We start from the raw sequence: 27,650 nt of genomic DNA on the forward strand, positions 1-27,650 counted from the left end.
AAATTTGATTTGATCCTCCTGGGTCCTGGTACAAACACACGTTGCACAAACACAGCTACACACAAACAAGCTTGAACAAACAAATACAGCGTGTGGTTAGCTACTGTGTAAATGCCAAGTCTGTCTCAGAGTGATATTTAATCAGGGATGGGCAAAATTTGACAAAAAACAAAATATCATTACAAATAACCATAAAGATAAATGTATCAAAATCAACTACAAAATACAGATATTTTGTAATGTATTTTATAAAAATTCATTAATAAAATTCATTAATAGACATGCATTTGCAACTATAGGGGCCGAACAGCAACAACACTCTCAATAACGGTTACAGAAAATGTTCACTTGCTATGATATGATGATACGATATGTTGTTGTTTATCTACATTACTTGATTTGGGTTCCTTAGAATAATACTCAGCATGCTTTGCAATTATTTACTTTTAGATATATATTTATTATAGTTAATTTTGCAGACACTCTTATCACACCATAGGGCCATCAGATTTCTGCAGCGTGAAAGGGGGACACAAATGTGAACCGCTTTGGGGAAAAAAAGTATAACAAAGTATTTTGGACTCCCGAGTGGGGCAGAGGTCTAAGGCACTGCATTTCAGTGCTAGAGGCATCACTACAGACCCTGGTTTGATTCCAGGCTGTATCACAACCAGCTGTGATTGGGAGCCCCATAGGGCGGCACACAATTGGCCCAGCATCGTACGGGTTAGGGTTTGGCCGAGGTAGGCTGTCAGTTTAAATAAGAATTTGTTCTTAACTGACTTGCCTAGTTAAATAAAGGTTAAATAAAAAACAAAATTACAGCTCTCGAAAGTATCTTGTTATAAAATACATTGTAGTGTAGTTCAGCCCAGTGTAATACAAAATACATATTTCAAATACATGTAGGCCTACCAGAAATACTGCCCATCTCTGTATGTAATCAATATTAACTGTATTTCCTCCTTAGTCTGATATTATAGTGTCCCATCAATGTATCTATGAATTCATAAATGTAATAATTCTTTATCTACTATATCTTTTCTGTCAAGCCGTAGACCTTTATGAACTTTGCTGACTGTTAAAGACTGATATAATACAGTATCTCACAACCATCTCATCCTTCCACGTTTATACTTTCCACCAAACAGATGTGGGACTTCACGTTTATAATATGTTACATTATGGGCATTCTACTGTACCTTGTACTGAACACACACACACAATGGACTGGGTTGGACTGGGTTTGGACGGGGTTATATTAGCACTCACACGGTCTGTTTTTCTTAGAGGCAACACAATAGGGTTCTTAGAACTCTCATGTGTCTGTGTGAAGAGAACCTCTGAGATTTAACATTGACAGTAGATTTACTATGTCTTGGTGATAAGACAACATTCCATGATTAGTGTCAGTGTGCCTGTCTGTCAGTGCCAGGGAGACCCAATCGCCAATTTATTAAATGATTTAGTATTCCAGGTTGCATTAGTATTTTTGTATAAGCAAGAAGTAAAGGAACTAGAGACAGATATTTGGTGCTGTCACGGCCGTCAAAGGGAGGAGACCAAGGTGCAGCGTGGGATGCGTACAGACTTCTTTATTTCAAAGAACGAACACTAAACAAACTAACAAAATAACCGTGAAGCTGTACAAAAATGAGTGTTGACAGGCAACTACACATAGACAACTACCCACAAATACAGGTGGGAAAAGGCAACCTAAGTATGGTTCTCAATCAGAGACAACGATAGACAGCTGCCTCTGATTGAGAACCACACCCGGCCAAACACACAGAAATACAAATCATAGAAAAAGAAACATAGAATGCCCACCCAAATAACACCCTGACCAAACCAAAATAGAGACATAAAAAGCTCTCTACGGTCAGGGCGTGACAGGTGCCATGTAAATCTTGATGTCTGTTGCATGAGAGCACAATGTACCTCTGTATGAATTCAACGTATCTGTTCCTTGTCACAAGGACTCAGGAAAACTATAAAGAGTTGTAAACTGAACCCTGCTTGTTTTGGGCTTTAACTCTACACCATTGGGTGATTGTTAACGTTCCATCACTGCAGTAATTACTAATAAAGTTTCATTGTTTTGAAGAAATCTAAAAGTCTCTCCTTTGATTAGAATAATTCCACCACAGTAGAGAAAGGAGTAACGGAACTGCTATCACTTGTTTGTGCGTTATGACCTCACGCACCCGATACACATTGCCACAAGAAGAATACAAGGTAGCTTATGATGCCCCGATCTGCCGGTGAGGGGTGGAACCAACCATTACTAAGCACTTTTTGGGTTTCTTGTCACTGACCATAGTAAGCTGTTTATTCTCTGTGTTGGATGGGGCGTGATAGTGACTTGGGTGGGTCATCTAGGTGAATTTGTATGTCTATGGTGGCCTGATATGGTTCCCAATCAGATGCAGCTGTTTATCGTGGTCTCTGATTTGGGGATCATATTTAGGTAGCCATTTCCCCATGGTTATTCGTGGGATCTTGTCTACATTTAGTTCCCTGAGTGCACAACAGTAGCTTCACGTTTCGTTCGTTCGTTCGTTCGTTCGGTTGTTATTTTGTTCAGTGAGTTTTGGTTTATGGGCTTTGCATTTAGTCAGCCACCAATTGTGCAAGTTCTCCCACTTAAAAAGATGAGAGAGGCCTGTAATTTTCATCATAGGTACACTTCAACTATGACAGGCAAAATGAGAAAAAAACCCCCCAGAAAATCACATTGTAGGATTTTTAATGAATTTATTTGCAAATTATGGTGGAAAATAAGTATTTGGTCAACAACAAACAAGCAAGATTTCTGGCTCTCACAGACCTGTAACTTCTTCTTTAAGAGGCTCCTCTGTCCTCCACTCGTTACCTGTATTAATGACACCTGTTTGAACTTGTTATCAGTATAAAAGACACCTGTCCACAACCTCAAACAGTCACACTCCAAACTCCACTATGGCCAAGACCAAAGAGCTGTCAAAGGACACCAGAAACAAAATTGTAGACCTGCACCAGGCTGGGAAGACTGAATCTGCAATAGGTAAGCAGCTTGGTTTGAAGAAATCAACTGTGGGAGCAATTATTAGGAAATGGAAGACATACAAGACCACTGATAATCTCCCTCGATCTGGGGCTCCACGCAAGATCTCACCCCGTGGGGTCAAAATGATCACAAGAACGGTGAGCAAAAATCCCAGAACCACACGGGGGGACCTAGTGAATGACCTGCAGAGCTGGGACCAAAGTAACAAAGCCTACCATCAGTAACACACTACGCCGCCAGGGACTCAAATCCTGCAGTGCAAGACGTGTCCCCCTGCTTAAGCCAGTACATGTCCAGGCCCATCTGATGTTTGCTAGAGAGCATTTGGATGATCCAGAAGAAGATTGGGAGAATGTCATATGGTCAGATGAAACCAAAATATAACTTTTTGGTAAACTCAAATCGTCGTGTTTGGAGGACAAAGAATGCTGAGTTGCATCCAAAGAACCTCATACCTACTGTGAAGCATGGGGGTGGAAACATCATGCTTTGGGGCTGTTTTTCTGCAAAGGGACCAGGACGACTGATCCGTGTAAAGGAGAGAATGAATGGGACCATGTATCGTGAGATTGAGTGAAAACCTCCTTCCATCAGCAAGGGCATTGAAGATGAAATGTGGCTGTGTCTTTCAGCATGACAATGATCCCAAACACACCGCCCGGGCAACTAAGGAGTGGCTTCGTAAGAAGCATTTCAAGGTCCTGGAGTGGCCTAGCCAGTCTCCAGATCTCAACCCCATAGAAAATCTTTGGAGGGAGTTGAAAGTCCGTGTTTCCCAGCAACAGCCCCAAAACATCACTGCTTTAGAGGAGATCTGCATGGAGGAATGGGCCAAAATACCAGCAACAGTGTGTGAAAACCTTGTGAAGAATTACAGAAAATGTTTGACCTCTGTCATTGCCAACAAAGGGTATATAACAAAGTATTGAGAAACTTTTGTTATTGACCAAATACTTATTTTCCACCATAATTTGCAAATAAATTAATAAAAAATCCTACAATGTGATTTTCTTTTCTTCTTTTTTCTTCTCATTTTGTCTGGCATAGTTGAAGTGTACCTATGATGAAAATTACAGGCCTCTCTCATCTTTTTAAGTGGGAGAACTTGCACAATTAGTGGCTGACTAAATACTTTTTTGCCCCAATGTAGGTCTATAACAGTTTGGTTCTAGAGTGTCTCCCCCTTTGAAGAGGGGGATGACTGCAGCAGCTTTCCAATCTCTGGGGATCTGAGACAATACAGGCTAGTATTAGGGATGGCAACAATTTCGGCGGATAATTTTAGAAAGAGAGGGTCCAGATTGTCTAGCCCAGCTGATTTGTAGGGAAGTTGGGCAAGTTGCTGCAGGAGGTGCAGAGCTGTAGGCCGAGGTAGGGGTAGCCAGGTGGAAAGCATGGCCAGCCGTAGAAAAATGTTTATTGAAATGATCGATTATCGTAGATTTATCGGTGGTGACAGTGTTTCCTAGCCTCAGTGCAGTGGGCAGCTGGGAGGAGGTGCTATTATTCTCCATGGACTTTACAGTGTCCCAAAACATTTTGGAATTAGTGCTGCAAGATGCAAATTTCTGTTTGAAAAAGCTAGCCTTAGCTTTCCTAACTGACTGTGTATATTGGTTCCTGACTTCCCTGAAAAGTTGCATATCGCGGGGGCTATTTGATGCTAATGCAGAATGCCACAGGATGTTTTTTTGCTGGTCAAGGGCAGTACCAAGGGTTATATCTGCTCTTAGTTTTACATTTTTTGAATGGGGCATGCTTATTTAAGATGGTGAGGAAAGCACTTTTAAAGAGCAACCAGGCATCCTCTACTGACAGGATGAGGTCAATATCCTTCCAGGATAGCCTGGGTCAGGTCGATTAGAAAGGCCTGCTCGCTGAAGTGTTTTAGGGAGTGTTTGTCAGTGATGAGGGGTGGTCGTTTGACCGCGGACCAATTACAGACGCAGGCAATCAGGCAGTGATTGCTGAGATCCTGGATGAACATGGCAGAGGTGCATTTAGAGGGAAAGTTGGTCAGGATGATATCTAAGAGGGTGCCCATTGTTATGGATTTAGGGTTGTACCTGGTAGGTTCCTTGATAATTTGTGTGAGATTGAGGTCATCTAGCTTAGATTGTAGGACGTTAAGCATTTCCCAGTTTAGGTCACCTAACAGTACGAACTCTGATGATGGATGGGGGGGAAATCAATTCACATATGGTGTCCAGGGCACAGCTTGGTGCTGAGGGGGGTCTATAACAAGCGGCAACGGAAAGAGACTTGTTTCTGGAGAGGTGGATTTTTAAAAGTAGAAGCTCGAATTGTTTGGGCACAGACCTGGATAGTATGATAGAACTCTGCAGGCTATCTCTGCTGTAGATTGCAACTCTGCCCCCTTTGGCGGTTCTATCTTGTCGGAAAATATTGTAGTTGGGGATGGAAATTTCAGGATTTTTGGTGACCTTCCTAAGCCAGGATTCAGACACGGCTAGGACATCAGGGTTGGCGGAGTGTGCTAAAGTAGTGAATTAAACAAATTTAGTGAGGAGGCTTCTGATGTTAACATGCATGAAACCAAGGCTATTACGGTTACAGAAGTCAACAAATGAGGGCGCTTGGGGAATGGGAGTGGTGCTGGGGGCTGCAGGGCCTCGGTTAACCTCTACATGACCAGAGGAACAGAGGACGAGTAGGATAACGGTACGGCTAAAGACTATAAGAACTGGTCATCTAGTGCATTTAGAACAGAGAGTAAAAGGAGCAGATTACTGGGCGTCGAAGAATAGATTCAAGGCATAATGTACAGACAAGGGTATGGTAGGATGTGAGTAGAGTGGAGGTAAACCTAGGCATTGAGTGACGATGAGAGAGGCTTTGTCTCTAGCGGCACCAGTTAAGCCAGGTGAGATCACCGCATGTATTGGGGGTGGGACAAAAGGGCTATCTAAGGCATATTGGGCAGGGCTGGGGGCCCTACAGTGAAATATGACAATAATCACTAACCAAAACAGCAATAGACAAGGCATATTGATATTAGGGAGAGACATGTTAGGGAGAGACATGTGTAGCCGAGCTGGAGACACGGCGATTCAGACAGCTAGCAGGCCAGGGCTAGCAGATGGGCCTTTGGCGATGTCGCAACGGAAGAGCTTGTTGAAACCACCTCGGACGGTAGCGTCAGCAGACCAGTCGTGATGGATCGGCAGGGCTCCGTGTCGGCAGAAAAGGGTCCAGGCCAATTGGCAAAAGAGGTATTGTAGCCCAGGAATTAGCTGGTGGACCTCTTCGGCAAGCCGGGAGATGGGCCTAGCTCGAGGCTAGCTCAAGGCTAACTGGTGCTTTCTTCGTTACAGAGACCAGGAGTAGCCACTCTGATTGCAGCTAGATAGATGCAATGATCCGGTGTAAAAGGTTCAGAGCTTAAGGTAGGAATCCGGAGATGTGGTAGAGAAAAAGCAGTCCGATATGCTCTGGGTTGATATCGCACTGTGCAGACTGGCAGGTATTGACCGAGCTGAGGCTGGCTGGTGTTCGAGTTAACGGTGAAGACCGCTAGCAGTGGCTAACTGACTACTAGCTAGTTGCTAGTTAGCTAGCTAGCTTCTGATGGGGGTTCCGGTTCTAAAGTATAAAAATAGCAGATCCGTACCACATTGGGTGAGGCGGGTTGCAGGAGAGTATATTCAGCCCGTAGATGGAAAATGAGATTAAAATATAAACGATGAGCGATATATAAAACAATTATTTACATGGGACAGGACGGGACAAGACAAAACACACTTCCGACTGCTACGCCATCTTGGTATGAGCTGTTTATCCAGGGTTTTTGGTTGGGTATGTCCGGATTGTTATTGTGGGTACAACATCCCCAACACGTTTCCTAATAAAGCCTGTGACTGACTATATCTTCCTCATTGTTGTTGGATAAGTCCTAGTTGGATGAATCTTTGAACATATTCCAATCAGTATTCTCAAAACAATCCTGCAGCAGTGAGTTTGCCTCACTAGTCTCTGTGTCGGTAGCTCCCTTTTGAGTTGCTGCTTGCAGGCGGGGAGTAGGAACAGAGAGTCATGATCTGATTGGTCGAAGTGGGGGCAAGGGATGCCTTTGTATGCTTCACGGATGTGTGATTATACATGGACAAGCACGCCGGATCCTCTTGTCAGGCAGGATACATGCTGGTGATGTCTTGAAAATGTTGGTTTTAGACGGGTTTGGTTAAAGTAATCCGTGACAATAAAGACTGACTCCGGGTGAGAGGATTCTTGCTGGCTAATAATCTTGTACAGTTCACTGAGTGCCACCTTGATGTATGCTTGTGGCGGTAAGTATACAGCTGTGATAATAACGCTTTTGAATTCACTCGGCATATAGTGGGGTCGGCATTTTAACATCAGAAACTGAACAGGAGCTCACAATGTTTCAACTTCAGAACAACAGTAATTGTTTATGAGGAAACATCCCACTCAGACGAAGCCGCCGTTCGATCCATTCAGATTATGGAGAAACCTGCTGGTTTAGTAGAAGAGTCGAGAGTATTGTCCGTAAGCCACGTCTCAGTAAAAACAAAGACACAGCACTCCCTCATGTCCATCTGCGATTGAAGCCTGACTCGGAGTTCACAAAGTTTATTTTCCAGCAATTGGACATTCGCCATCAGGATACTGGGATGAGGAGGCCGTATAGCCTGTCTTTTCAGCCTAGCTTGGAGTCCCCCTTTCCTTCCTCTTCTTCGTCGCTGGCGTTGCCTTAGGTCGTCTCAGCCAGGAGCAACAGGCAAGTCCACAAAGGAGCGAATGAAGTATTCTAGATCTTAGAGGCTGAGAGATGTGTAGCCTCTGATTCATGACCCAGAAGTGTTTGTCGGTCATAGGAAATTGCCTAGTTAAATAAAAAATGAAATGCCACAACCATGGGCATTGTCCCCAATAAATGAACTGCTTATTGTTATCCCACAATAAAGACTGCTTTCATTTCAAGTGTTACATGCTGACCACACCACCCGCGTTGCTTGCACAAGCTTTGCAAAATAAATGTACACATACATTTTATGGGCACGTCAACGAGCATCTGCGTAGCCAGACTGCTAAAATAGAACTTGATTCTATTTTTTATGCTTGACACGCTGCAAGTCCCGTCTCTCCCATCTCCTCATTGTTTTTTAAGGAACATATACCCACATGGCTGATGAAAGATGAAAGAACTGAGGTCCACAATCCAGTCCAGTTGGTGGTGGTAATGTACCTTGAAGTTGGTTCCCAACCGCCATATAGTCAGAAGAAGAAGAAATAGAAGAAGATTTAGAAGAAGACTGAAGGAGAGATTACTAGAAACTAACTAGGTTTCCACTTTTATCTGTATATTGTCAGCATAGAGAACACATGATTTTGTGTGACTCAAAATGAGTCAAATTTCTACAAAGATCCAGAAAAAAAGGACATTGTGCATTTCAGGGAAAAATAACAACCCAATGTTTATATCCCAGGACAAATTAGCAAGCAACAGCAAGCTATCTAGCTAAATGTCCATGAATGTTTAAGAACAAATTCTTATTTACAATGACGGCCTACACTGGCCAAACCCGGATGATGCTGGGCCAATTGTGCGCCGCCCTATGGGGCTCCCAATCACGGCCGGTTGTGATACAGCCTGAAATCGAACCAGGGTGTCTGTAGTGACACCTCAAGCACTGAGATGCAATCCCTTAGACCGCTGCGCCACTCGGGAGCCGAATAGCGATCTAGAATACCACAAAATGAAATTCTCAGGATCCCATCAGAATAACGCAACAATTTTCTCATTAGGAGATTCAGTAGCTGCATATATCTTACAGTATGTAGGCTATATATCATATATGTCACACTTACACAATAAACATTTGACATCAGGCACTGTATCAAAGGGACACATACACGGGAGCGCGCTTGGTTTACGTGTGGACGCTCATTGCTAAATGATCCTCCTTCACAGAGCTGTGCTCTCCTCTTCCGCGTGCATCCCGGTCTCGAAAAAGTCCTCGCCTCGTTGGTTAGCGCTGCCTTTTAAAGCAAACGGGCGCGCACTTCCAGCCGTCATTCAGTCTGAATACTAGACACAGGGAAGGAGTACTGCTGTGTCGTCCAACCATCCCTCTCTTTCTTCCCCTGCTATTAATAGCTACTAAACTAGCTACCCCCTTTAGCTGTTGTTATTTTTTATTTGTATGTTAACGTTAAACGGTTAGTCAACTAGCTCAACCATGTACCGGTACTTCGGGGAGTTGTTATCCCGCGGGGCAGGCAGTGCGCTGGCCTCGGGGTGCGTGGACTCTGCTCTCCCAGCATCGGCCTCTCTAATGCGGGTCCGACAGTATAGCGAGCAGCCCGACGACCCCAACTTCTTTCGCATGGTGGAGGGTTTCTTCGACCGCGGAGCCGCCATCGTTGAGGACAAGCTTGTGGAGGACCTAAAGAGCAGAGAGACCCACGAACAGAAGACGAAACGAGTGAAGGGGATTCTCCGCATCATCAAGCCCTGCAACCACGTCCTCAGCGTCTCTTTCCCCATCAAAAGGGACAACGGAGAGTGGGAGGTAGTGGAGGGCTACCGCGCCCAGCACAGCCAGCACAGGACGCCCTGCAAGGGGGGTAAGATACTGCCAAGCGCCGCTTCCTTGTTCTCAACTCTTCAAGTGGTTGTGCTGTTTGACAGCGAGCTTGTTGCTAGGCTAGGTAGCTAGCTTCTTAGCTATTCCAGTACTCAGCTGTGAGAACAACTGCACTGATTCTCTCTTTCGCTAACGGTAGATATAAGTGAAGCATATCATGCAAGATACGTCTCTTACATAGGCTTAATTTAACAGCAACACTGGTCTGGATGTGGAATATGGTTATTTCGACAGCGTGTAACGTTAGCTTTCTGCTTGTCATGGCTATGCCATGCGGGGAGTGTAGCTCTGCAACACTGGATCAATGACCTTCCCACACACCTAGTGAGGCTGCCTGGAGCTAGCTGTCATACAGTAACAGGAGCCAGCTGACATAGCTAGCTAGTATAGCCCCCTGATCAGCTCTAGGACACTGGGCTACCAGGGCTAATCAGCGAATCATACTACTGGTTTCCAAGATAACTCTATACTGTAACAGAGCTCTGATCAACGCATTCTCTCAGTAACTACAACCTAGATACAAACATTTAGACGACTATTGTTGACTATCCAGCTCTGGCATAGTCCTTGTGTAGGCACTAATAGACAGAGTTAGCAATAATAACCAATGATGGGTTAATATCTTTGGCGAGAACACAGGTGTTATACTGTATTGAGTTTGTTGTGTGTGTGTGCAATTAGTGTTAGTTGATATGTGGTGGCTAGAGAAGCTGATCATGTGATCATTTGGCATTTCACTGGGCAAGCCCTGCACTGGCACCACTCTCAACACATGCTGCCAGCTGCCCCATACATCATCAACCGTCTAGGAACAGAAATAGGACATAGTACACACACACGCACACTCACACAACAGTGAAGGGCAAGTGATGTGGGTATTCCCTCCCAGCCTATAGGTGTGTGTGAGTGAAGCAACATGGTGCTCTCTGCTCAGGCAGAGGTCAGGTGTGAGGAGGGGCTGGGGGGGCTGCAGGGTGTGTGTGGTGTGGTATAAGGAGGGGGGTATGTGGTTCAGGGTTCAAGGCAGAGAATTGTAGGCTGGTGCAGCCCTGCATTGTGGGTGCTTTGTGCGGTGAGGACCAGGATGAGTTACAGTGAGGGGGAGGGAGAGGGGGATAAACAGTTGTTTGAAGAGGAGTGGAGTGAAGGAGGGGAAGAGGTGGTGATGTGCCCAGGCGCTCCTATTCGTCAGCATTGTGCTAGGAGGAGGGAAGAGTGTTCACTAAGCATTACTTACTTGATTCAGCTCACCACCTACCCAGGCTGCTAGGTAAGCTGAATCAAGTGCACCTACTGACTGACAGAATATTTGAACACTAGTGTGGTGTATAGATGATTAATGTTGGAAATCACTTTCACAACGCATCACCACTGTGCGTCATGCATGCTTAACTCACACGGTCACATGCCACCAGAGCAGATGCTTCCCTCAAACGCTTTTCTCTTTCTGCAGCTTAGTCACACTTTCCATTCTCCCCCTTGCTCTGACTTCGGCTGCCACTGCACTTCTCATGGTTTCTGTGTTCCCCCTTTCTGTGTGATCCAGCAACATTGTTGTCCTGTCAGTGTATGCTTTTTAACAGAGCTGGTTCAATTAACCACACTTGTATAACCTTGACTAGGACCTGAAGACTTTAACTTCCCTACCTAATGAGGGTTAGCACCGTTATTTGGCACACAGATAACTGATGGTGAGGCTAGATGATTTAAAAATTATTATATATTTTTTTAACCTTTTGTTTAACTAGGCAAGTCAGTTAAGAACAAATTCTTATTTTACAATGACGGCCTGCAGGTGAACAGTGGATTAACTGCCTTGTTCAGGGGCAGAACGACAGATTTTTACCTTGTCAGCTCAGGGATTCGATCCAGCAACCTTTCGGTTACTGGCCCAACGTTCTAACCACTAGTCTACCTGCTGCCCCAAATGGGCGTAAGATGGGGTAAAGGCCTGTTACAGTCAGTGTGTGTAGAAGTGGGGGAGAAAGTAGAGGGTTAAGGGTTGATGCTTTATGTGTAGGCCTATCTAACAATGGGGTAGAGACTAGAGAGGGTAAAGGGCTGGTGGCTGTTATTCATTTTCAAGTTTAATGATTGATAATCAAGCTGAGAGACCCTTGGTCCTGCTGACTTATATATGATGGTCAAGGTGAATGACAAAGTGCAAAGGCTGTTGCTGTAATGCTGCTGCTGCAGATACAACAGACTGACTAACAAACAAACCTGCAAGGCTCTCTACAGAGTACCTGGTCCTACTACAATAGTTTCAGAACCTCACATTTTCTAGCTGGAACACTGCAGAACTGTGTGCCTGATTCAGTGTTAGGGAGTTTCAGGAAGTATGTCACTCTCAAAGGATGTTTAGTCTGTTAAATCTCTAACATCTCCTTCTCATTTCCAAGCAGAAGTGGAAGAGGCTGTGGTGCAGAGTCTGAGTCAGCCTAGGCCTAATTCCCTTTTTATTGTTTGAGGAGGTCTCATTTCCACTGTGTGACTAACAGCCCACTATGGGCTCCCTTCATAGTGAATTTGTGCTCTTGGGCAATTGGGTTTGTCTGTGTGGGTGTATGTTTGTTCGTGTGTATCATGTGTTTGCATTCATTTTTGTGTGTGTATACACAACATACACGGCAGTTTGTTTCTTTTGTGTGTGTGTGTGTCTGTGTGTGTGGGTGAGAGCTAGCCAACCCAGAGACTCATTTCATTGGATTGTTTATAAACATATTTTTTCCCTTTGCTGCAGTATTGGGGGATGGGAGAGGAGTTGAGGAGGACACGAGGAGAAAGATAATCAAAGGAGGAGTGGCTATGGGAGAAAGGGGGATACAAATATATATTTTTTGTTCAGTGAATTGTATTAGCCTAGCTCAGTCAGTGCTGTGTCTGTAGTTCAAAGGAGAGTCTCAGCAAAATGTTCCAAGGCCTTCGAGCATCTTATTGTGACACACTCCTAACAGTAGTCTTAGGCTATCTAGTCTCTGAAGGTCATGTTTAGGTGGCATGAAACAGGAGAACTGTAATTGCTATGGTGTGCTCTACTCTGCTGAACACCACCCCTCTAACACAGCAGGGGCTACTGGCTAGCTAGAGGTTGTTTCTGGACTGGGCTTCAGTACACTGTATGGCGCTTAGAGATGAGGTCACACATGCACACATCCTCCCTGTCCTCTGACAGGAAACTGCTAGCTGCAGTTTCCTGTCAGTGCTCGGTGCCCTTGGCTCTCTGTAGGTCTCTGTCACAGCCCAATATAGCACAACCAAAGTTAGCACACACATTCACACACCCATGCGTACATTGTGTGTCGCGCATATGTTGCAAGATCAGAAACAGGCCTCCTACCTCGCGTTGGCCAGCGCGTGAAGCTGGGCACGGTGCGCAGTTTGCCTAGGCCACTGATATTGCCTGGGGATGTTCTGCATGCAAAATGACTTGTAGATCAATGACTGTTCACATTTTACATGCAGTTTGACACTGAAGGAGAGGTCGCATCAGTGATTTTCAGAAGGTAGAGAGTGAGACATTGTAATATGAGCCCCAAACCTGCCATTTGTAATGTTTGAATTGCATTTCAGACCAATGCGTGCTACATTTGGATGGGTTTGTGGTCCGCGGACTGATGCTTATCGGTGAATCACTACATCCCCACTGGCTTCCTGTCAACTTTACTGTGTGTTGTTATTGTTGGGCTACGTGTGTTAACTCCCTATGTTTGTGTGTCTGTGTGCAGGTATCCGCTACAGTGAAGAGGTGTCTGTTGATGAGGTGAAGGCTCTGGCCTCTCTGATGACATACAAGTGTGCCGTGGTTGGTAAGTCCCTCTCCTCTATGTTCACATCTCATTCATGCCTTGATGCTCCTGAATTCATGCAAATATACACACTGATCTGAGATTTTTTTTATTAGCATTTTCAGTGAGCTGTTGTCAAAGCAATGAAGTATGTGTGCGTGTTTGTGTGTTCTTAAGCCCCAATTTTTAAGCCTTATTCTCTCTCTCCAGATGTACCCTTCGGAGGGGCTAAAGCTGGTGTCAAGATCAACGTCAAAAATTACTCTGTAAGTCCATCAGACACGCACAAAGATACCCGCGTACAGTGCATTTGGAAAGTATTCAGACCCCTTGACTTTTTCCATTTTGTTACAGCCTTATTCTAAAATGTATTTAAAAAAATTCTTCATCAATCTACACACAATATCCCATAATGAAAAAGCGAATAATATTTTTTTGGGCCAAAAAATTTAAGCAATAAAACAAATTCCTTATTTACATAAGTATTCAGACCCTTTGCTATGAGACTCAAAATTGAGCTCAGGTGCATCCCGTTTCCATTGATCATCCTTGAGATGTTTCTACAACTTGATTGGAGTCCACCTGTGGTAAATTCAATTGATTGGACATGATTTGGAAAGGCACACACCTGTCTATATAAGGTCCCACAGTTGACAGTGCATGTCAGAGCATTGTCTCAGGCATTGTCTCAGGTCTGGGTCAGGCCATCATCTCATCAACGTCACACATTATGTTTGCTTGCTAGGCAGCGTGAGAAAAATGGCCTTGTGTGCCTTAGACTCCACAGAGACATCACCACAGGCGTCCACCATTGCCTCCAGCAGGTTTTGCTGTGCGTAGGGGTTGCAGTCATACATTCTCCACCGCCATACTGAGAAGAATTCCTCATTCGGATTCAGAAACGGGGAATATGCTGGCAAAGGAAAGAACGGTGAACCTGGGGTGGCCATTGAACCAGGCGCGAACCAGAGCAGCCCATTGGAAACTCACGTTATCCCAAATGACAACATATTGGGCTTGCTCTGGTTGCCCTGGCTTGTTGAATAATGTTATTTTGCAGCTGATCTAAAAATTGAAGAAGTTGTGCCTTGTTATATGGACCCACTTTGACATGGCGGTGGAGGACGCAATGATTGCTGATGGCTGCACATAGGGTGACGTTGCCTCCACTCTGGCCAGGAACTTGTATGATGGCACGGTGACCAATGATACGCCCCCTTTTGTGCCTTTTTGTTAGGTTGAACCCTGCTTCATCGATGAAGATGTACTACTGTGGGTCAGCCATGCCATCTAGCTCAAACATTCTCTTCAGAATGAAAAAACACATTTTACTGTACTACAAATACAGTACTGTAGTGTACTACTGTACTGGAATGAAAGATTGTGTACTGCAGTTACTGTAACACGTTACTATACAGTACTGTATTGATATGCTGGAGAGATGGGCCATACTCTACATACTGTAAAAAGTCTGTACAGTATAGCAATTACCTGTATATTATGGAATCGTTGCTCCTTAACTCTGTTTGAATTCCTATCAAAAGGCACACGATACAGCTGTTTGTTCCTTGTGTTTCTTCTGAACAATCTGATCAATGGTGGAAATGCTGATGCTGTCAATTCCTTGGAAGACTAGTCTTCAACTATTTGGGTTTGAATTTCCCTCAAACGAATGGCATTATTGGCAATCGCCATATTCACCAGGGCAGTCTCCTGCTTAGCTGTGAGAAGTCTCTGTCAACCTCCAATAGATGACTGCCACTCAGTTCTGCAAAAATAACATTTGACCATTACTGACCTATGATCATCCATTACTGTGGTTAAAAACTACACTGAGAACAAAGTGGAGATTCCGTCTGTATGCACTGCAACATTACATGTATCACATGATGAACAAGGGTGGCACGGATATCATCTGAGATTACTTGTCTTTGTTGTTGTTGTCGTCCTCTTCCTCTCTGTTGTCTTGTAACCTCGGCATTGTTAGGATCCATTGTTCCAAAGCACATGGACATGCCTCCAGGCCCTATTTATTGATCCTGCAATTCTGATTGAGGCTTAGTGTTTGCACCTGGAGAAAGATGTGCTCTTTGAGTTTAGGTTGTGATGACATGAGTAAATTATATTGAGAGCATGTGTTTGCCGAATGAATATATATAGTGCAATGAAGGATTTATTTGGCCACTTTTGTGTAAGGTTTAGCAGAAAGAGTTTTTAATATTGAAACTAGAGGTCGACCGATTCATCGGAATGGCTTATTAATTGGGTCCGATTTCTAGTTTTCATAACAATCGGTAATCGGCATTTTTGGACACCGATTGTGGCCGATTACATTGCACTCCACGAGGAGCCTGCGTGGCAGGCTGACTACCTGTAATGCGAGTGCAGCAAGGAGCCAAGGTAAGTTGCTAGCTAGCATTAAACTTATCTTATAAAAAACAATCTAAACATAATCACTAGTTAACTACACATGGTTGATGATATTACTAGTTTATCTAGCTTGTCCTGCGTTGCATATAATCGATGCGTTGCCTGTTAGTTTATTATCGAATCACAGCCTACTTCGCCCAACGGGTGATGATTTAACAAGCGCATTCGCGAAAAAGATTAAATACGTAACGGTTCGTATTTCACTGAAAGAATAAACTTTTTGTTTTTTAAATTATTGTTTCCTGATTTGACCATATTAATGACCTAAGGCTTGTATTATTTATGTGTGTTATTATATTATAATTAAGTCTATGATTTGATATTTGATAGAGCAGTCTGACTGAGTGGTAGTAGGCAGCAGCAGCCTCATAAGCACTCATTCAAACAGCACTTTCCTGCATTTGCCAGAAGCTCTTCGCTGTGCTTCAAGCATTGGGCTGTTTATGCCTATCAACTCCCGAGATTAGGCTGGCAATACTATAGTGCCTAGAAGAACATCCAATAGTCAAATGTATATGAAATACAAATGGTATAGATGGAAATAGTCCTATAATAACTACAACCTAAAACTTCTGTCTGCTTTTTTTGGTCCTCCAATAATCGGTATGGTATCGGCGTTGAAAAATCATAATCGCTCGACCTCTAATTGAAACATATGGAAACAGGTGAATAGTGTTTACGGTTATGGGAAATGTGTGTGTGTTTTTGGGAATGACGTAAGGGTATGGGCGCTACAGGAACCAGTTTTTGTGTTTAAGCAATCAAAAAACTGTAAATGGAAGAAGTTTGGAATCACCAAGACTCTTCCTAGAGCTGGCCGCACGGCCAAACTGAGCAATCGGGGGGGAAGGGCCTTGGTCAGGGAGGTGACCAAGAACCCAATGGTCACTCTGACAGAGCTCCAGTGTTCATTTGTGGTGATGGGAGAACCTTCCAGAAGGACAACCATCTCTGCAGCACTCCACCAATCAGGCCTTTATGGGAGAGTGGCCAGACGAAGCCACTCCTCAGTAAAAGGCACACGACAGCCCGCTTGGAGTTTGCCAAAAGGCACATAAAGACTCAGACCATGAGAAACAAAATTCTCTGGTCTGATGAAACCAAGATTGAACTCTTTGGCCTGAAGGCCAAGCGTTACGTCTGGAGGAAACCTGGCCCCATCCCTAACATAAGGCATGGTGGTGGCAGCATCATGCTTGGGGATGTTTTTCAGCAGAAGGGACTGGAAGACTAGTCAGGATCGAGGGAAAGATGAATGGAGCAAAGTACAGAGAGATCCTTGATGAAAACCTGCTCCAGAAAGCTCAGAACCTCAGACTGGGGTGAAGATTCACCTTCCAACAAGACAACGACCCTAAGCAAACAGCCAAGACAATGCAGGAGTGGCTTCGGGACAAGTCTCTGAATGTCCTTGAGAGGCCAGAGCTTGAGAGGACCTGCAGAGAAGAATGGTAGAAACTGCCCAAATCGAGGTGTGCAAAGCTTGTAGCGTCATACCCAAGAAGACTCAAGGCTGTAATCGCTGCAAAAGGTGCTTCAACAAAGTACTGAGTAAAGTATCTGAATACTTATGTAAATGTGATATTTCCGTTATTTTTAATGCATTTCTGAGAAACAGTTTTTGCTTTGTCATTATGTGGTATTGTGTGTAGATTGAGGAAAAAACAATTTAATACATTTTAGAGTACGGATGTAACTTAACAAAATGTGGAAAAAGTCAAGGGGTCTGAATACTTTCCGAATGCACTGTACATACACACACAGACACAAGTTTGTGTGTAGTTGTCATGTAGGGGAAGAGCAGCCAGGTCACCCGTGATACATGTATTCAGTATTCAACGTCCATCTATGGCTGAGGGAGATGACCTGGAAACTGGCCACTAGGGGCAACAGTGAGTCCCAGTGGCTAGATGTGCCAAGCTTATAGAGACATTGCAGCTGTAATTGTTGCAAAAGATGGCTCTACAAAGTACTGGCTTTGGGGGGTTGAATAATTATTCACTCAAGTTTTCAGTTTTTTTGTCTTATTTCTTGTTTGTCTCAACCCCCCAAAATGTTTTGCATCTTCAAAGTGGTAGGCATGTTGTGTAAATCAAATGATACAAACCCCCCAAAAATCTATTTTAATTCCAGGTTGTAAGGCAAAAAAATAGGAAAAATGCCAAGGGGGTGAATACTTTCGGAAGCCGCTGTAGGCAACGGAAGGCAGGCAGACTTCATCAGTGCTTCACACACCACTTTGCAATGAGCTGGAGGCCATACAGTACCGGTCAAAAGTTTTTGACACACCTACTCATTGCATGGTTTTTTCTTTATTTGTACTATTTTCTATATTGTAGAATAATAGTGAAGATATCAAAACTATGAAATACACATATGGAATCATGTAGAAACCAAATTGTTGCTTATTTGAGCTGTTCTTGCCATAATATCGTCTTTTACCAAATAGGGCTATCTTCTGTGTACCACCCCTACTCAAACACATTAACAAGGAAAGAAATTCCTCAAATTAACTTTTAACAAGGCACACCTGTTAATTGAATGCATTCCAGGTGACTACATCATGAAGCTGGTTGAGAGAATGCCAAGCGTGTGCAAAGCTGTCATCAAGGCAAAGGGTGGCTACTCAAATATAAATATATTTTTTGATTTGTTTAATGCTTTTTTGGTTAACGCATATGGAATCAAGTAGTATGTCATAGTTTTGATGTCTTCAGTATTATTCTACAATATAGAAAATAGTAAAAATAAAGAAAACCCTTGAAAGAGGAAGTGTCCAAACTTTTGACTGGTACTGTATTTAGGTGTTTGAAACTGGAATGCTGTACTACATATTATGAGCATGTCTTACCTTGCTTCAAAGTAGCCTAGCCAAAATCACACCATATCCATGGAGGAAATTATTTTATATAAACTTTCATTGTCCAGTAGCCAAAGGCACAATCCTAGTCATATTAGCAACCCATGTTAGTTATTGCATATTAGATTTCCCCTTTTTTCTAAATTTGAAACTGATATTTTCATCCGCTTGCATGTGCGGTGAGCTTTTAACAGTGTTTTCCTACTAATTGCATTAAGGAACGAACATTCGTACGTAGCCTACTTCCTGCTGCGCTTATAATGTGAAGAAATAGTAGTTTATCAACATTTTAAGCTAAACATTCTGATCTGCTGCTTTAATCTCATTGCTTTAAATGTTTTTTTTGTTGATGTAGCCAAGGCCTACTGGTTGAATGAATTTGGGATCTATCCTCCCACAACTGTCCCAGAGTCTGTTCAGCATAGGCTATTTCTTTCTCCACAATCTGACCAATAGAATAGTTCAAATGTTCTACTATGGGGACAGTAGCTTGACATAGGCTAGTGATGTTGCTGTTCGTTATTGGTGTTGTTGGCACAGGAAAAGTAAATGTGCCAGTTATTCTAACGTCTTCAAAGTGCGCATCAGAATTTGGGAAGAAGGACCACACATCGTTGCGTCCCCGAGTTGCATGTTCTGTTAATATGATTTGCCATCCTCTACATGTGATTTCTGTCATCCTGAGCACTGTGGGTGGACACCCTAATCAGATTACGCAGCCAATGCATATGGGTCCAGTACATTTCTGAAATGTCCTGTAAATTAAAATGCTGCCGGTCAAATGTCCAGCGCCACGGAAACCCTGACACTCGCACACGCGCACACACACACACACACACACACACACCATAGCAGACGATTATGGTGGGAACGCTCTGATGCACAGGAAGGATATCTTACTCCCTGTCAAATCAGTGATATATTCCAGTGACCCCTTTATACACACACACACACACACACACACACACACACACACACTCTGTCTGTCTTTTCCCCTCCAGCATAGAAGAAAATCAGAGGTTCAGTCTTATCCTTTTAGCATGTCCTCATTTCTCCTGCTCTCAACACATAGACACTCACCACAGAACCAGATAGACTGTTTATTTATATCCTTTGGAGTTGGGGCTGTTTGCTATGGCTTTCTGTTATAACATTGTCATAGATAGATAGACTACATGACCAAAAGTATGTGGACTGCTCATTGAACATCTCATTCCAAAAGCATGGGCATTAATATGGAGTTTGTCCCCCCCTTTGCTACTATAACAGACTCCACTCTTCTGGGAAGGATTTCTACTAGATGTTGGAACATTGCTGCGGTGACTTGCTTACATTCAGCCACAAGACCATTTGTGAGGTTGGGCACTGATGTTCGGCGATTAGGCCTGGCTCAAAGTCGGCGTTCCAATTCATCCCAAAGGTGTTCGATGGGGTTAAGTTCAGGGCTCTGTGCAGGCCGATCAAGTTCTTCTACACACCGATCTCGACAGACCATTTCTGTATGGGCCTCGCTTTGTGCACAGGGCATTGTCATGCTGAAACAGGAAAGGGCCTTCCCCAAACTGTTGCCACAAAGTTGGAAGCATAGAATTGTCTAGAATGTCATTGTTTGCTGTAGCTTTAAGATTTCCCTTCACTGGAACTAAGTGGCCTAGCCCGAACCAGGAAAAACAGCCCCAGACCATCATTCATCCTCCACCAAACTTTACAGTTGGCACTATGCATTGGGGCAGGTTGCATTCTCCTGGCATCCACCAAACCCAGATTCGTCTGTTGAACTGTCAGATGGTGAAGCGTGAGTCATCACTCCAGAGAACGCGTTTCCACTGCTCAAGAATCCAATGGCGGCACTCCAGGCGACAACTTGGCATTGTGCATGGTGATCTTGGGTTTATTTGCGGCTGCTCGGCCATGCAAACGGATTTCATGAATCTCCCGACGAACAGTTCTTGTGCTGACATTGTTTCCAGAGGCAGTTTGGAACTCGGTAGTGAGTGTTGTCCTCGGTTGCAGACAATTTTTACGCTCTAAGCGCTTCAGTACCCGGCGGTCCTGTTCTGTGAGCTTGTGTGAACTACCACTTCACGGTGAGCCATTGTTACTCCTAGACGTTTCCACTTCACAATAACCACACTTACAGTTGACCGGGGCAACTCTAGCAGGGCTAAAATTTGGCGAACTGACTTGATGGGAAGGTGGCATCCTATGTCGGTGCCACGTTGAAAGTCACTGAGCTCGTCATTAAGGCCATTTTACTGCCAACGTACACTACCGTTCAAAAGTTTGGGGTCACTTAGAAATGTCCTTGTTTTTGAAAGAAAAGCTTTTTTTTTGTCCATTATAATAACATCAAATTGATCAGAAATACAGTGTAGACATTGTTAATGTTGTGAATGACTATTGTAGCTGGAAACGGCAGATTTTTTTATGGAATATCTACATAGGCGTACAGAGTCCCATTATCAGCAACCATCACTCCTGCGTTCCAATGGCACGTTTTGTTAGCTAATCCAAGTTTATCATTTTAAAAGGCTAATTGATCATTAGAAAACCCTTTTGCAATTATGTTAGCACAGCTGAAAACTGTTGTGCAGATTTAAAGAAGCAATACAACTGGCCTTCTTTTGACTAGTTTGTGGGTTCGATTACAGGCTCAAAATGGCCAGAAACAAATAACATTCTTCTGAAACTCGTCAGTCTATTCTTGTTCTGAGAAATGAAGGTTATTCCATGCGAGACACTGCCAAGAAACTGAAAATCTCGTACAACGCTGTGTACTACTCCCTTCACAGAACAGCACAAACTGGCTCTAACCAGAATAGAAAGGGGAGTGGGAGGCCCCGGTACACAACTGAGCAAGAGGACAGGTACATTAGAGTGTCTAGTTTGAGAAACAGACGCCTCACAAGTCCTCAACTGGCAGTTTCATTAAATAGTACCCGCAAAACACCCGTCTCAACATCAACAGTGAAGAGGCGTCTCCATCTCAATTATTTCATCAAACAGCTCGCATCAGACAAGCTCACTGCATATAGTTTATTTTGTTAAAACACAAGGTGTGTCTGTAAAACAAACAAACAAAGGAAACCCTTCTCTCAACCCACCCCTCCCCCTCTCTCTCCTTGTGCACACTGTGATCAATCAATTCTCTTTATCGCTCTCCCCTTTTTCTCGCTCTCTCTCTCTCCCTCTTTTTTCCCCTCCATTGCACTCTCTCCCCCATCTCAATTCAATTACATTCAAAGGGCCTTTATTGTCATTGGAAACGTGTTTACATTGCCATATCAAGTGAAATAAACAAATGTGAGAACACAAAACAATATTAACAAAGAACTATTAGAAATGAAAAGTTAACATTGCTCTCTCTCTCCAGGACAATGAGCTGGAGAAGATCACCAGGAGGTTTACCATTGAGCTGGCCAAGAAAGGCTTCATCGGTAAGCGTGACTGTGTGCCTCACACAGCCTTACGTAGCCAGTTGTCCCCTATGATCCTGTATGCTAATGACTGTGACGTGTTAACTCAAAACACATAGAGATGTCTCTCCCTTACATGTAATAATAGTGATGGGGTAGTAGACCCCTCTTCCAGTCAGTCAGCTCCTCCCCCCTCTGTCCTCCTGGTGTTGAACACATGAGAATGTCCCTCGTTACATACCACACCCTGTTTATACCACAGAGAGTCTGGTATTTAGACATGTCGCTCTCTCTGGTATAGTGAGCATTCAGAAACCTCCAGTCAGCCACTGTACAGTATTAAACATATAGGAAGCATATATGGTAGAAACTAACTAGTTGGTGTATATTTAGAATATGTACAAGAAGGGTTGCACATTTTGGGGAATATTCAGAGGTGGAAACTTTCTGTGGGAATTAACGGGAATATATGGGAATTAACGGAAATATATGCAAATTATTATTAATACCATTTAAATGTGGATTTTTTTTGCATTGGATATTTACCATATCATATGGAGACAAACATAAACCTTTTACCTTATTATAAGTAGACTTAATTGCAAATGATTAAGAAATGTCATTTAATTCAACTTTAATTAAATGATTTGACACTTCACATGGGATGATCACCAATGATCCATCGCATCTTCCAAAAACGCTTTCAACATACATCTGTAAAATGATAGTCTAGAAACTAAAGCTTTGGTTGTCTTCCTCTCAGGCTTCCATGTCTTCTCCCTGGACCTCCTCAATGTCCACCTCTTGAACATCAGACTCTGAGGCCTCATCTTCACTGTCACTTTCTAACCTAGTTGTCAGGCTCAAAAAGCCTCAAATTTGCATGGATGGCCACGAATGTTTCAACCCAAACAAGGACCAGTTGCGCTCTGAGGTGGCTGATGTTGGTGGGATTTGGAGGATGATGGAGGCAACAGGGGAAAGAGTCTCAGATCCTCAAAGTCCCTACCACCAGGTGGCTGATGAGATATGTTGGCACGACTGCCATATTGCATCTCCATCCCAAAGCCCTTGCTTGGAAGTGTACTTCACCAGACTGCCAAGAACGTTGCCCTCATCCAGGCCAAGGTGGCGAGACACTGTAGTGATGACACCATAGGCCTTGTTGATCTCTGCACCAGACAGGATGCTCTTGCCAGCGTACTTGGGGTCCAACATGAACGCTGCGGCGTGTATGGGCTTCAGGCATAAGTCTTCACGCTTTTTGATGTATTTCAGAATTGTAGTTTCCTCTGCTTGGAGCAACAGTGAAGTGGGCAGGGCATTACGGATTTCTTCTCTTACAGCTGCAAGCAGAGTCTGAACATCAGACAGGATGGCATTGTCTCCCTCAATCCGTGCAATGGCTACTGCTATAGGTTTCAGGCTGCTTACCACTCTCCCAAAATACATCATCCAGGAGGGTCCTCTTGATGGGGCTGTCCATATCGGCAGACCTCCTTCCCCTCCAGGATACTGTCAAACAAGATGACAACACCACCCCCAACGGGTGTTGCTGGGCAGCTTCAATGTGGTACTCTTATTCTTCTCACTTTGCTTGGTGAGGTAGATTGCTGCTCTAACTTGATGACCCTTCACATACCTAACCATTTCCTTGGCTCTCTTGTAGAGTGTATCCATTGTTTTCAGTACCATGATGTCATTGAGGAGCAGATTCATTGCATGAGCAGCACAGCCAATGGGTGTGATGTGAGGGTAGGAATCCTTTACTTTAGACCAAGCATCCTTCATGTTCACAGCATTGCCTGTTACCAGTGAAAACATCTTCTGTAGTCCAAGGTCATTGATGACTGTCTTCAGCTCATCTGCAATGTAGAGACCGGTGTGTCTGTCACTTGTGTCTGTGCCCTTGTAGAATACTGCTTTAGGGGTGGAGATGATGATGTTAATTATTCCTTGCCCACGAACATTCGACCACCCATCAGAGATGATTGTAATACAGTCTGCTTTCTCTATGATTTGCTTCACCTTCACTTGAGCTCTGTATCCAGCAAATGAGTAGATAAAGCATGTCTGGTTGGAGGGATGTATGCTGGGCGAAGAACATTCAGAAATCTCTTCCAATACACATTGCCTGTGAGCATCAGAGGTAAACCAGTTGCATACACAGCTCGAGCAAGGCATTCATCAGCATTTCTCTGACTACGTTCCTCCATTGACTCAAAAAAACTTCTGATTCCAGGAGGACCATGAGCTGTTGGTATCGATAAGGTGTCTGATTCATAATTTTTTACCTTGAATGGAAGTAGAGGTGTTTTTGTCAGAGGTGGCTTGTTGTGAGCGCTGAGGGAACTTTATGCACTTGGCCAGATGATTCTGCATCTTTGTTCCATTCTTCACATATGATTTGGCACAGTATTTGCAAATGTACACAGCTTTTCCTTCTACATTAGTGCAGTGAAATGTCTCCACACATCAGATAGTGCCCGTGGCATTTTCCTGTAAAGGATAGGGGGGGGAAAAATGTAAAAAAACAACAAATACAATTCCATGTACAGATAAATAGCTAAGCAGTTAGATTAAACAACTCCTTTGTAAGATAATAAATGGAGCATGTATGGAAACAGGTGAACTAACACTCTTCAGTTAGCAGTCTCAAGCAAGCTAAAACCCACATGGTAGCAAAAACTAACTAGCAGAAATTGTTAACAAGTTAAAAAATTATTTATACACACTTTGCTGTAGGCTACTATTTACTAGTTAACAAAAAATTATGTATGTCATATAAAATATATTCACCCCATCCAGTATTGTAATCAAAACTTACCAGAAAGCATGTAGTCCTAGGCTCAGACAGTGTAGCAGTGTGGCTCAATAGCATCTCAATAGTGTGCAAGATCTTGAGAATCAGCTGTACATGTGATGGAAGAGTGCACTGCACATGCAGAGGGTTACAATTCCATTGAATTGGGGATAATTTAACCAAAATATGTCAGAAGACCTAGAATTGCCTTATGTGTATCACACAAAAAAATGTTCACTGTTATAAGCTAACTTTTTTGATGAATTTCAGCAAAATTCCCCAAATTCCGGAAATTTACCAGAAAGTTACCAACCCTTGCAACCCTATGTTAATGTATAGAGATGTATTAATACGTTTATCTCAAACGTGTAGTATGTGATTGTAAGTGTTTGTGAGCAAAAAAAAGCTGTGTGTACGGAAAAGAAATATGTAGGGTGTGTACATGCTCCCCTTCCTCACATATACCTTCACTCCCCTCCCCCCTCCTCCCCTTAGGGCCAGGTATTGATGTGCCTGCTCCTGACATGAGCACCGGAGAGAGAGAGATGTCCTGGATCGCTGACACATACGCCAACACCATCGCACACACTGTGAGTTACCGCACACACACACACTGATCCCAACACCACCAAAGTCATTATTGTGTGGTGTTTGGCCATTCATTCCCATACTGTGCTCAGAGTAACCTGTGACCCTGTGGTCAGTCAGTGCCTCACAGTGTGGTGCGTGTACAGCCCTAATGCCAGGCTGGATACTGACAGAGGGTTACATTTTCCCTACTGAGAGGTGAAAATAGGTACAGGGCATATGTGGTCACTCTTTCTCTGTCTGTATCCCTCACCCACTCTCTCTTTTTATCCCTCCAGTTCTCCTTCCACTACAGTAGTAAAGACCCTTAGTTGTAGTTGGCAGGGTGTGTAGAGGGAGACGGATTACAACTCTCAGGCCCTCTGTGCGTACCATCTACAAATTTCATAGCATTAAAAAAAACTACTCATTATGTGATTAGCGAATCCTCACAGAGCCTTGCTCAGGCTGATCCCCACGAACACTCTATATATAGTGTCCTGGGAAAGTATTCAAACCTTTTGACTTTTACCATATTTTGTTACGTTACAGCCTTATTCTAAAATTGATCAAATTGTTTTTATCCCCTCATCAATCTACACACAATACCCCATGATGACAAAACAAAAACAGGTTTTTATACATTTTTGCTAATGTATAAATATATATATATATCACATTTACATAAATATTCAGACCCTTTACGCAGTACTTTGTTGAAGCACCTTTGGCAGCGATTACAGCCTCAGGTTTTCTTGGGTATGACGCTACAAGCTTGGCACACCTGTATTTGGGGAGTTTCTCCCATTCTTATCTGCAGATCCTCTCAAGCTCTGTCAGGTTTTTTATTTTTTTTTATTTTTTATTTAACCTTTATTTAACCAGGTAGGCAAATTGAGAACACGTTCTCATTTACAATTGCGACCTGGCCAAGATAAAGCAAAGCAGTTCGACACATACAACAACACATAGTTACACATGGAGTAAAAACAAACATATAGTCAATAATACAGTGAAAAAAATAAAAAATAAAAAAATAAGTCTATATACAATGTGAGCAAGTGAGGTGAGATAAGGGAGGTGAAGGCAAACAGATATATGTATAAATAAATAAAAATATAAAAAGGCCATGGAGGCGAAGTGAGTACAACACAGCAAGTAAAATAAAAACTAAAAAAAAACACTGGAATGGTTGGTTTGCATTGGAAGAAAGTGCAAAGTAGAGACAGAAATAATGGGGTGCAAAGGAGCAAAATAAATTAATAAATAAATACAGTAGGTAAAGAGGTAGTTGTTTGGGCTAAATTGTAGATGGGTTATGTACAGGTGCAGTAATCTATGAGCTGCTCTGACAGCTGGTGCTTAAAGCTAGTGAGGGAGATAGGTGTTTCCAGTTTCAGAGATTTTTGTAGTTCGTTCCAGTCATTGGCAGCAGAGAACTGGAAGGAGAGGCGTCCAAAGGAAGAATTGGTTTTGGGGGTGACTAGAGAGATATACCTGCTGGAGCGCGTGCTACGGGTAGGTGCTGCTATGGTGACCAGCGAGCTGAGATAAGGGGGGACTTTACCTAGCAGGGTCTTGTAGATGACCTGGAACCAATGGGTTTGGCGACGAGTATGAAGCGAGGGCCAGCCAACGAGAGTGTACAGGTCGCAGTGGTGGGTAGTATATGGGGCTTTGGCGACAAAACGGATGGCACTGTGATAGACTGCATCCAATTTATTGAGTAGGGTTTTGGAGGCTATTTTGTAAATGACATCACCGAAGTCGAGGATTGGTAGGATGGTCAGTTTTACAAGGGTATGTTTGGCAGCATGAGTAAAGGATGCTTTGTTGCGGAATAGGAAGCCAATTCTAGATTTGACTTTGGATTGGAGATGTTTGATGTGGGTCTGGAAGGAGAGTTTACAGTCTAACCAGACACCTAGGTATTTGTAGTTGTCCACATATTCTAAGTCAGAGCCGTCCAAAGTAGTGATGTTGGACAGGCGGGCAGGAGCAGGCAGCGATCGGTTGAAGAGCATGCATTTGGTTTTACTTGTATTTAAGAGCAGTTGGAGGCCACGGAAGGAGAGTTGTATGGCATTGAAGCTCGCCTGGAGGGTTGT

The 27,650-nt window shown here is 43.4% G+C and overlaps 1 protein-coding gene across 2 annotated transcripts in view; it reads left to right on the forward strand.

The window, feature by feature from the left end:
* The first annotated feature begins 7,244 nt into the window (after window positions 1-7,244).
* The window catches only part of LOC129829080 (glutamate dehydrogenase, mitochondrial-like), a 35,346-nt gene continuing 14,940 nt past the window's right edge, over window positions 7,245-27,650 (forward strand). Inside the window, exons 1-5 of one of the 2 annotated variants that reach the window (XM_055890561.1) lie at window positions 7,245-7,356; window positions 13,407-13,487; window positions 13,677-13,732; window positions 22,130-22,193; window positions 25,471-25,565. In XM_055890561.1, coding sequence (XP_055746536.1) covers window positions 7,341-7,356; window positions 13,407-13,487; window positions 13,677-13,732; window positions 22,130-22,193; window positions 25,471-25,565 — 312 coding nt within the window. In that variant the 5' untranslated portion in view covers window positions 7,245-7,340. Of the gene's footprint in view, window positions 7,357-8,993; window positions 9,659-13,406; window positions 13,488-13,676; window positions 13,733-22,129; window positions 22,194-25,470; window positions 25,566-27,650 lie in introns of those variants that run through there. The other variant, XM_055890560.1, reaches the window with a different exon arrangement.

Source organism: Salvelinus fontinalis, chromosome 30, assembly GCF_029448725.1.
Source record: "Salvelinus fontinalis isolate EN_2023a chromosome 30, ASM2944872v1, whole genome shotgun sequence".
NCBI classification, from domain to species: Eukaryota; Metazoa; Chordata; class Actinopteri; order Salmoniformes; family Salmonidae; genus Salvelinus; species Salvelinus fontinalis.